Below are 11,465 nucleotides of genomic sequence, written 5' to 3'. Positions count from 1 at the left end.
GGTTTGTGGGTGGACTGAATCTTGGGTTGGCTTGATATTTGAGTAGTATCATCAACTTTCTCATCTTATTATTTATTTTCTTATGCTTGGTCAGAATGGGTTATAATCTTAAGATGATATACAGTACGTGAAGGCCCAAAACATATTCAGTGAGAAATCGAACATTACTTGTGGTATCAACCATTTATATCACGACACGTGGGAATCTCAGAATCATAAATGATTCTGAAAAAAGGTTTTGTGTCATCATGTCTTGCAGCAACTTTAGAGAAAAGATCTACACAAAATTCATAAAGAAGTAAGCATGGCAGCTTCGGTGGCCTCATCCCAACAGAGCTTTCTTGCCAACGCTCTCACACCACCAACCCACAAACCCAAAACCAAGATTCTCACTTCTGCGGCTAACACTACCATCTCATGCAAAAGAAGCTACTCATCAACAGATGACCACAAAGGCTATTCCAGGTACTAATCTAATAGGTTGGTTTCTTGAACTGGTTTTTTTCTTTTTCAAGCTTGATTCTTTTTGTGGTGATGGGTTTCTGAGATACCCTTGTGTGTAATATAGTGATGATGGATTTCTTAGAAAGAATGAGAACAAATTTGCGAAGTTGGCAATGGTGACACTGGCAGCTGGGGTGTTGACATTGAGCTCAGTTCATGATGCATCAGCTGCCAAGACTGGTGGTAGAGTTGGGGGCCAGGCCTTCCGGCCTTCGGCTCCTCCTCGGTCTTCATCCCCTAGGATCAACAATAATTCAAGGTACTAAGAAGTTTGAATTTGCTTGTTTCAACTCAATAATTGAAATGGATTGTTGGTTTGGGATAAAAGGTTACTTCCTGGTGTTGATTAGTAGACTGGTTGTTGTAGCATGGTTTAATGATGGGCTTGATGTTATTGGGAGTTCAATTGAACAAATTTGCATCTTTTTTTTTAGCTGGAAATGTCTACCCCAGAAAACATTTGTGCTAATTTTATAATAGCTAGTTTTGTATTCATAAGTTTATTTATGTATTGCTACTTTGTTTTATATTGTTCTTTTTCAAAGCAATATATAGAAGTTTCAAATTCTAGTGACCTTAAGCTATAGATCAATTAGGAAACAAGTTCTTTTTCTACTAGAGAATACAAGGGTTTCGATCGCTTCGTTGCTTCATTCAGACAACTTTTAACTGCTGGACTGAAGTATATATCCCTGTATCAGAAGGGCCTCCTCTTAATCTCTTCTAGTTCAGTTGTTTTTCTTTTTTTCCCAAATGAACAAATCTTTTTACTGTGAATATTGAATGAGTGGTATTGTTTGATTTTTTTAAGGTATTTTTCGTCGAATTTTTTTTGGTAATTTTTACACGTTCCTTCCTAGATCCGCCACTTGCTTGTTAGACAACCATGAACCTAGTACCTCTTGTAAACAAGGCTTCGATACCATGTTAGAGAACCAATAGATCCATTAGAGAATACGACAATAATGTATACCAAGCTTACAGGACCCTCACACGAGTTGTGGACGAATGTATGAGCACTCAATGTATGTCTCTTTAAGAAGACTTGTCTTCTCACATATTTTTTACTTCTCATACATGACTTATCTTCTATGGAACTATTGTTAGATTGATGAATGTCATGTGTAATGTGCTTTAAGTTTATTTCTAAAGAATGTTAATCTATGTTTCTTTTGTAGGACCAATATTTATATCAATCCTCCAGTAGCCCCACCTTTAGTTGGTGGTTATGGATACGGTTACGGAGTACCATTCTTTGGAGGCTGGGGTTGGTCGCCATTTTCATTTTTCGCCCCAGGTCCTAGTGTTGCCGTCGGCATTGGTGGTGGTTTCCAACTCTTAGTTTTCTTTGCGTTTCTTGGTGCTGCTGCTGCTGTTGCAAGGAGATTCACTGGATCAAGAGACGAAGACGAAGATGATGATTACTATTAACAGACAACTGAAGAATATATGCTTTGTTTTGGTGGCTACAAGACATTTTGAGTAGCCACCCTGTTTTATTGTAGAATAGCATTATGCAATGTAACATAGCTGTGCAAAGTTCCAGTACAAAAACATGCATTTAAATAATGTACCTGTGATCTAAGCATTTCACTAAGAGTAAAAGAAAGAGAGAGCGGAGAGGGTAGGGAACACTAGTTTTTGGTGGTGCGGGGAAAAAATCATCTCCTGAAGCTGGCGTATTGAGATGTTTAGCGAGCAGGAGATGGAGGGGAGGGGAGGGGAGCGAGGAGAGGAGACGAAGATGAAACATTACAAAGTTAATATTTGAATTTTTTTATACAAACGATATTAGGGAAGAGGGAAATCTAATTATGTTTAACCATGAGTGTATTTGATTTTAATTAATTAACTTAATATCAAATAATTAGTCAATGAATGGACTTGGCTAATCAAGGCAGTTCGCAAGGGAGGCATAATCTCTACAAGTGGAAAACAAGTTATATAAGACTTGCAATGTTTTTTCGTGTAGGTTACAAAGAAGCTTGCAATGTAATGAGGAACCATATATTTTCAGGCGTTGATGAGTATAATTCAATGAAAACTGGCCGAACAATTTTTCCATTCTCTGCATCATACATTCACAATAGATTTACTTTTGATGGTATATATCATTCTATCAACTGAACAGCTGCAATAACGGGTATTTTTTCCCTCAGTTTTTGTGTTAGAGCAACACGAACTGTCATGACCCCGGCTGCTGGTCCACTTAACCGAACTTTGACGACGTAGTCATCGATCTGTACAAGCTCCAGGATCCCACCTCCTGTGCCAGCAAGATATGGTCTAATCTCAGAAAGAACCTGAAAATGAATGTAGCTCCATCTAGTAAAGTAGAGCACTCATTATGTATGAGGTTGTCATAATTACATGAAATGACGAAAGTTTATCGAAACCCCTAACTGGAAATGAATTTATTATGTCACATAGATATTTAAGGAAGCAATGAGCTTGCATTTCATATAATGAAATAAGTAATAAAAGGGTTAAGGAGATAACCAAAGTCAGTCTCTTCAACATGTTCTCTACTCTACTAGATTAGCTAGTTTGTGGGTAAGGAGGCACTAAGGCTTCATTGAAACTGAGAATTGTACAAAGTTGATCGAAAAATTGTTGCTTTTATAATCACCAGCTGTTGGTACTAAGACAGTACTAAATGAGAAAACGCGGATTAAAGAAAGAAAAAAAAACAAAGATGTTCAAGATGAATTCCAAAATCAAATATTTTCTAGTACATTTGTATAAGCTGTAAAAATTACACTGCAGTTTCCAAGTTCCATTCTTAGTACAGGAACTTGCAAAGTTGTGACTGTTGATGAGGGTTTTCTCTCTCTCCATAATAGCAGCAAAATGGAGTTTTTTGAGATTTATAATTCATTCTGCAATATTTCTTATTCACCAGCAGTTGGAGAGCAGTGCCTCCCTTGATCATAAAAATAATCAATTTCATTTAGCACAAAATAGACCTCAATTTATCACTTAAAGTGTTCCTATAATTTCATTTCGACATGGAAATTGGTTAAGAGTAATGATATCATTTAACTTCAGACTAATTACTTGAGACATATCAGCACTATGACATTAGAATGTAAAACAATTTCATAGAACTAATGTGTAAATTAAATAAATAAATTTTATTTAGTTGGAGATGATGATTTCTCTAACCTTTTCTACATTTTCCTCATTTAGCTCAAGACCCGTCTCTCTGTCCAGAATCTGTTCTACTTCCATAATCTCAGGTATTTTATCTCGCAGGCGGGTCTCAATTCCCATCTTTAGTGTCATTGTTGAGCTTGGACATGACCCACAAGCTCCTTGCAGTTTTAATACCACAACAAGGCCATCTATCTCATGTAGTGCCACATTCCCACCATCAGCCATCAAGCCAGGTCGTACCTCATCCAAGACCTTCTCTACATTTTCTTCGGTTAACGGAAGGACGCAGTATGGTGAAACAACATACCCTGCATTGTTAAGAAATCAAAAGAAGTAAAATCAAAATCACAATCCTATATGAAAACTCATTTAATTAGATCCCAATTTGATGTGAACAAGAGATGGATGCCATCACTTGCATCAAATCTGATGGGCAAACAAATACGTTCACAGAAAAATTTCTAGTGAGACATATGACAGCATTACAGATACAGGAGAGAAGTAAGGATTGTTGTCTCAATTGTGATGAAGAAATGCAAGGCAAGACATCGTTGTAAGAAACTATTCACAATCACATAGTGTGAACAATTCCTTCCCTTTTAACGTTGCCCTTGTTTTGTCAAGGGTTTTATTTGGAGACCCATTTTCTTGTTCCATGGACTTACCCCCGTCCTCTCCCTCCAAGCATGGTGCAATCATGAACAGTTACTTTGACATTTGTCTAGGCCTGTAGTTTTCATCACAATCAAAACAAAGACCCTTACTTCCCTGTCCTGCATCTGCGCCGTTGTCAGTTGCCTAACTGACATAACAGCATGATGACTCATAATTGCTGCTAATAACAAACCCAAAATGAAAGGAAGACTTCATAGACTAAACACACCTACAAAAACTTCTAAACTGTCCCAAAGACATATTCAACCTACTTCTATACATGCACATGTAACAGAGGAGGATTTAAATTAATAAGTGGAAAAAGCATTTCAAACAAATTCCCAAATGAGAGCAAGAGCTTTATTCTCTATCATTTTACTTTTGCAACTTAAATGTTCCTCCTGGTAATATATACAAATACTAAATTTAAATCCCATGATTTTGAATGCTTGAATCAAATGCGGCTATTAAACTTTACTGAAGCACCATTATTTGTTGGAGAAATGAGGTGGAGAACAGAGTGTTAAAACCTAAATGTTATGTTTGATGCTGTAACTCCCATGAAAGAAGCCTTATCTGATTCTAGTAATGATACATAGTGCTAATTCAATTGCTTCTGAAGAATCTTGAATTATTAATGAGATGAAAGGTAAACCAACCACACCAGTTGGTAGGACATTTCTAAAGAGTTGCCAACATTGTATTTGTTATTTAAATAGATAAGGGTAAATTCATTCCTATAATTGAAGCTAAAGTTAAATATGTCAAAGTAGATCCTAATGTTTTCACATTTGCCATGTGACCACCATTGAGCCGACGTGGCCCCATTTGACCCATCTAAGTTTATGCGACCATAGTTGGATATTTTGAGCACGAAATAAGTTTCATTTGAATTCTACTCTAAAAATGGCTAAAGTAGTGGCCACATAAACTTAAAATGGATCAACGGCAGCCACGTGGATATCATTTGATATCCATCCCAAAAGCTTAAGGTATTGGGATGCAGACATAATTATTTTTTATTTTAAACTCTCCCTCACATGTAAGTTTCTCTTCACCGTTAGAACCAACACATGGAATTTGACTTAATTCTAAGGATGTAATAGCAAGTTTAACTCAGGATCTCCTACTATGTTACCAAATAATGTGATTAATTTTGTTCGTTTACCACTATTCTCAAAAGTTGAAGTTTTTAGGATGCGGGCAAACAATTGTTTTATAGTAGGTATAATGAATAGAACAACAAACTAGCTATTAGTCTAATGGTATTTCTCTTTCCAATGTTGGAAGATCTCCGAAGTTCGAATCTCCCTTCCCCATTGATTAAAACAACGTTTAATCAATAGACTTAACTGTAGTGAAAAACATGAATAGTTAATACATACATTGATCAAATTGAAACTTTAGAAGCTAAATTACATTTTGATTCAAATTATAAGGGTGGAAGGGGTAATTGCCTCATAAACAAGACAAGAATAGAAATTGATAAATTCTCACAGATACCTGCTTGTTTTCTTCGAGCAAGATTGTAATCAAACCCAAGAAAGTGTCTGCTACAGAATTGACCTCTGATAAAAGAAGCTTGCTTTGAAGAAAATCCACAGGCAATTGAAGTGGAATTCTAAAAGAAAAAATAAATTCCAAAAGTAATAAATAAGCTAAAAAGCAAAACCCCATCACCAAAAGTACAGAAAATGAAAATGAGTGTAAAACTGAGTAGCACCTTGAAGAGTGATAGATGAGAAGTTGAAAGCAGTTCAGATGATGATGAGAGAGATGGGTTGAACAGAGCAGTGGTTGCTGGTGTTGTTGTTGGCTTGAGACCTTGGGTTTGGGCTGAGAATGCACCCACCATTGAATGAGAGTGTGGCACTGACTAGGCCAATTGTGCCAAGTGGGAGGAGCTTTGTGTTTCTCTCTTCTCTAAAGTAAACCCAGAAACAATTCTTTTTGAGTTTTTTTGTTGTTGTTTTTGTTTGTGTTTTGTGCTGGCTGGAGAAAGTAATGGTGGGAATTTTGATAGGAAGCATAATTTGATTGGCTGCTGATAGTAGACAAGTGCAAATTCTGTTGTTGCAGATTCTGTGGATAGGAATTTGAGCTGTATTGCTACATTTTTCATGAACCTTATGTGGACAAGGACAACTTTCAGTCAAGAAAAGAAAAGGCAAAAATAATGGGCAGCCCAGATAATGAGGTACTTCTGCTGGGTTTGGGCTCAAGTTTATAGCTCTTATATTGGGCCAGATCATTCCCTTAATGCAATTCTCTCTTTATGGTTTGGGTTTTATTGAGTTTGTATGTGGGGTGGTTTGGGTTTGATGGAGTTAATAGGGGTGTTTTGGTTTGATGTGGTGTCTCTTGTTTTCTTGTTTGGCGCTTTGCTGTTTTGGTGCTTATATTTTGTGATGTGAGAGTATTAATATTTGAGTTACACATCGGTTCAAGGTTTAAAAGTTTGAAAATTGGTATGAAATTGTATTTTTATATTTGGTAAGTACATACTTGAAAACGTAATACTTAACACATTAGTATGAACTTTCCATGTAAGAGCGAATTTCATACCCACATGAGATTTTCATACCATTTTTCTCCCATTTGCAATTTTCCCTCCACCTGGGAAAACATTTCATACACTTTCTTGGAACTACATGTTCTACATTTCATATAATATTGTGCAAAGCAAACATGTTAATGGGAAAAAAAAATATATATGTATTTTCTCATCCTCTCATTGTTCCCGGATATTGTAATGAGAACAGGGACGGACTCAATCATAGGCTAACTTGGGCTATAATTTAGGTGGCTTTTATTATTTTTCAGCCCAAAGTCACATATAGCCCACCCTACAGCATGTCCCACTTCATGCGTCAGCCCTTCATCAAGTTCAATTTTCTTCGTGGGTCATATTTTATTGGTGGAATCTTACAATTTTATTTTCTCAATTTGTTGTTACTGAAATTTGGGGATTTTTTAAGGTTCATGAAGTATAAATTAGGGATTTTCAATTTAGTGTTATGAATTATCAATTAGGTTTTTGTTTTCTTATTAGGTTTTGTAAGTAAGGTAAATTTAGCCCATTCTATTTTGAAATCTTGGATCCGTCCCTGAATGAGAATCTTTCATTTCCATCTCCCCTAAAAAATTTGAACAAAAAATCTTTTTTAATCAAATGAAAACTATGTTGCTAGATCAAATAGTCATGCACCAAATCGCCATCAAATTGGTCATGCATTACCCATCTAACACATGGACACCCTCACCCTCCATTGTCCAAAATTTTATATATAATATTCCTAAACGTACAGATCCCCTTGGAGCAATGCTATCAGGCTGGAGATCCTTGTCTGTTCCCTTCCACAATTCTTAATGCAAACCTGCCAATATATGGGTCCTTTCTTCCATGTGATTATGAAAACACACACACACCAAACAATGCAAGTTAATATAAATGCCAGAGTCCAAAAAGACAACTGAAGGGGAAAAAGAAAAAGAAAATGTATTTGTGAATGCCAATCTGTTCAAATGATGATCTTGCTTTCAAAACTTTGTTGTGAGAATAAAAAATGTTGACATCAATAATTGAGGAGCAAGGATAAACAAGAAAGAGATGAAATAATATGAGCATTACAACAACGTGGGATGAGAAGATATCATAGGAAAATGAGAGAACGTATTGGATCCAGAGTAGATAAGCCTTGGCCCGAAACTAGAGAGATTCCTTTGCTCCTTTTTAAAACCCAATCTTCTCTCTCTCTCTCTCTCTCTCTCTCTCTTTTTTAATATTTGTTTTGATTATTTGTTGAGAAGTCATCCCAGAATCTGATGCATTGAATGTGAGCGCTAGCTGAACTGGGGGCAAGAGATTTTTTTATTATTTAATTTTTATGTGAAGATCAGAACATGAGCTAAAAGACATTACTGTTTAAAGAATGAAGCTTATCAGAATCTTTCCTTCCAGAGGGACAATATTTTTCATTTTCTAATTCTCTTATATAAGTTAGGTCACGGGTGGCAAAGTATGAAGAAGATGTGTGATGATGTCATTGATTTTATTTTATTTTATTTTATTCCCAAACTCAAGGGTGTAAAACTATGATAATAATGCCCAAGCCAACAAAAAGAAATTTCAAATTTTCAATTATCAAATTATATGAATTACGATATTTCAATACGTTTATACGTTTTTTTTCTCTATCAACTAGAGCTTCAAACTTCAAATAAATTTTATATATATATATTTGAGATTTTCTATTTAAATTCCGCATTTCTCTTTGTTAATCCCAATGCTTAAATCATTAAGCTGTAAGTTTTATTATTGTGTAAAAAGACAAAAAAGGTCATCCAACTTAATAATTAACACTAGTACATCTATACACACACCCCACCACTCTTCATATTAAGTTTTAGAAAAATACAAACTCCTCTACATCCTATTGCCATATTACTCTTATCTTTTAAAGACATAGAAAATTGACGAGCCTACCTCTTTAAATATGCGTGGGAGTTGATGGAAAGGCTTGTTGATTATCAACTCAACAATACCCAAGTGTTGGAATTCCAATTCTTGGAGAGACAAAGAAAATTGTGGGGTTTAAATAGAAAATCTCTTTTATTTCTTTTTTTTTTTTCAGTTTGGGGTGTATTTAAGGGTAGTTTGGGAAGATAGTGGGGTTTTCTTAGAAATTGTGAAAATTTAAATTAAAAGATGGGGTGAACTTAGAACATGGGGTGAACTAAGAGAAGTGTGGGGTTTAAATAGAAAATCTCTATATATTTTTTTAAACGAACTGTAACAGCTTAAAGCTAAACCTATCATAAGCATCAATGTTTTTTGAGAAGAAGATTTTATTCATAAACCAAGAAGGCATATAAAGATTGGCACGAATACAGTGGCCTTGTTAAAACCTTCATAGGAAAACCACATGGGATAAACACGAGTAGGAAAGAGTACTACACATGTCATGGACTAATAGGAGAGTCCGACCCAAGCCACAATGGACTGCTACAAAAACAGAAAAACAAAAACCCCATCTAGACACCAACACAGTAAACCCACCGGAGAGAACTACAACACATTCCAACTATCAAAAGAAACTTTCTGTGCGAACCCTAGCGGTGGAAAACCCTAGGCTTTGAATCTTTTTTTTTCCATAGCTCTCCTCACGTGCGAGAGAGCATCAAAAAATGTTTTGTACTAGTGTCACACTTGTATAAGCAGTTGCATTTGTACAATGTACGAATCTTTTGCTGCAAAAATGGAAATGATATATTCTCTTTGTTCTTTTAAACAAATTCTCTTTTTGAGGGAGATGAGATTAATAGAAGTCAAGGAAAGATACCTATGGAATTCAATGAATCCATAATGTTCCTCAAGAGTCATGATCGAATTGAGGTTGCTCCCACTTGCGTGATTTGATTACAGAAAAAAGGTGGTCGAACAAATCAACAAATGAAATTTGTTCGGTAAAATTAATATATTTTTGTTTCGAAATTAAGCATTCATGAGTGATGACATGAAAGAATTGACGATTGAAGAATCAAACAATTTAGTCCCCCCAACAGGTCAAATCACAAAGTGACCATTAGATCTTACCCACTTGGAAAGAAAAAACGACATGATAAGCTGATAACAAAACCCAAACAAATTACAAGGTTGGGTGAGTGACATGTGTCTATTTTGCCAACTATCCCACCCATCTCAATTCTCAGATATATCACCGTGGTCCATGACACGTTTATTAACATTTTATTTATAATTTTGTAATTTTGTAATTTAATTATCATCAAATTCTTAAACTTATTTGTTGTCATATACATGTCATGATAATATAAAAATTAATTGCCGAAAAAGTTGGTAAATCTATGGATCAAGACGAGACATATTTTGTTGCCATTGGCCACCACTACTATCATCCCCACCGTCAATTCCACCACTGCCACCACCACCACGGCCTCCGACACCCAGCGCCACCGCCACCACCCCCATCCCCAATGACTTGTATTTGTGATTTTGTTCCACAAGTGATGTTGTCCAATTAGTCTCAACCAATAGAAACATCTAAAATCTTCAAATCTGATTTATATGTGTTGAAAATTGAGACTTGGGGAATATCTACTAACAGTTGTTCACAGCTTGAAAACTTCAAGATATATAGATAAAGAAAATGACCTCTGAGTGAGATTCCCTTGGCAACATGTCATAAGTTGTGTAATAATTTTGACATGTATTCGAGTTGGTACAACACAACAAACAAGGCCTCTTTCGATGTTATATCTTCCCTTTGGAAAAAAATAGTCATGAATAATTTTGAGGTGTTTTATCTTCATTTGGCCACGTTCAAACTGGTTCCTTTATTACTGGTTTTTTTATTATTAAAAAAACATCGAATGAAACATTTTCACCTGTTATAATTTTAACTCATTTTATCACTCTCTCGCTATTTGAAATAACTCCAAAACTTTAGACTTACAGACTTACTTAGTTAATTTTACCGACAATCACATTGCTAACTAACTCTGATAAGAAGCTTTAGCAAGTCATGCTAATAAAATTGAAGCTCAAAGAGTTTAAAAAATAAAATTTCAGGGGCATAACAGCAAGCTCACTTAACCAACAATAACTTAATTAGTAGTTAACCAACTGTGACTTAAAAACTTAACCACTCAAACTATACACCAGAGCTTAATTAGGGAATGACTCACTTCTAGTTCATGAATCATGATTTTGGCCTTAACATTTCTCTCGATCACATCTCAATCACATTTCTTCGATAACACATCTCATTTTTCTCGATCATCGCATTTCTTCGATTACACCAGATCCAACAAAGATTGTGCTTGTTTGAGAAAATGAGTGACAAGTGCCCCAATCACTTCCACTCTCGTAAATAGATATTCTAATTAGTCACGATTATCATTTGTGCCCTCTTGTTAAAAAAAATTAAATAAATGAATTGCCTCCATTATAAAAACATTCACAGTTTTCAAGGACTTGTGGATATGCAATAGTAGCATGTGCTGAATAGTTATATATGAGTCTAAAAACTAAAAGTTAGGCAGCTTAGCTCGAACAACAAACCCATGAATTGGGATTGTTGGAGCCAAAGAACCCAAAAAATTAAAAAACAATTGGAGGAGGAGAATCTAAT

The 11,465-nt window shown here is 35.4% G+C and overlaps 2 protein-coding genes across 3 annotated transcripts; one reads left to right on the top strand and one right to left on the bottom strand.

Moving 5' to 3' along the window:
• The first annotated feature begins 239 nt into the window (after nt 1-239).
• LOC110758447 (uncharacterized) lies at nt 240-2,097 on the top strand. Its single transcript, XM_021960315.2, has 3 exons — nt 240-465; nt 569-763; nt 1,683-2,097. The coding sequence occupies exons 1-3, from the start codon at nt 305-307 to the stop codon at nt 1,933-1,935; spliced, it is 609 nt and encodes a 202-aa protein (XP_021816007.1). The 5' UTR covers nt 240-304; the 3' UTR covers nt 1,936-2,097.
• A 330-nt stretch (nt 2,098-2,427) lies between these two features.
• LOC110758446 (nifU-like protein 3, chloroplastic) lies at nt 2,428-6,413 on the bottom strand. 2 transcript variants are annotated; one of them, XM_021960312.2, is made up of 4 exons: nt 6,038-6,410; nt 5,818-5,935; nt 3,670-3,968; nt 2,428-2,807 (listed from the first exon to the last, which is right to left on the bottom strand). In XM_021960312.2, exons 1-4 carry the CDS (start codon nt 6,167-6,169, stop codon nt 2,616-2,618), a joined length of 741 nt encoding a protein of 246 aa, XP_021816004.1. In that variant the 5' UTR covers nt 6,170-6,410; the 3' UTR covers nt 2,428-2,615. The 2 variants fall into 2 exon arrangements, with proteins under 2 accessions (XP_021816004.1, XP_021816005.1); XM_021960313.2 differs by having other exon boundaries at nt 2,550-2,770; nt 6,038-6,413.
• Between the last annotated feature and the right edge of the window lie 5,052 nt (nt 6,414-11,465).

This window comes from Prunus avium, chromosome 1, assembly GCF_965620075.1.
Source record: "Prunus avium chromosome 1, drPruAviu1.hap1.1, whole genome shotgun sequence".
Classification (NCBI taxonomy): Eukaryota; Viridiplantae; Streptophyta; class Magnoliopsida; order Rosales; family Rosaceae; genus Prunus; species Prunus avium.
Note: the sequence above shows the minus strand (reverse complement) of the source record. Positions and strands in the feature narration are given on the sequence as shown.

Coding starts and splice junctions, on each gene's coding strand:
- LOC110758447 (XM_021960315.2), top strand. CDS start 305: ATGGCAGCTTCGGTGGCCTCATCCCAACAGAGCTTTCTTGCCAACGCT. Junction 466..568: donor GACCACAAAGGCTATTCCAG/GTACTAATCTAA, acceptor TGTGTAATATAG/TGATGATGGATTTCTTAGAA. Junction 764..1,682: donor AGGATCAACAATAATTCAAG/GTACTAAGAAGT, acceptor TTTCTTTTGTAG/GACCAATATTTATATCAATC.
- LOC110758446 (XM_021960312.2), bottom strand. CDS start 6,169: ATGGTGGGTGCATTCTCAGCCCAAACCCAAGGTCTCAAGCCAACAACA. Junction 3,969..5,817: donor TGCTCGAAGAAAACAAGCAG/GTATCTGTGAGA, acceptor TTAACAATGCAG/GGTATGTTGTTTCACCATAC. Junction 2,808..3,669: donor ATGAGGAAAATGTAGAAAAG/GTTAGAGAAATC, acceptor ATTCATTTTCAG/GTTCTTTCTGAGATTAGACC.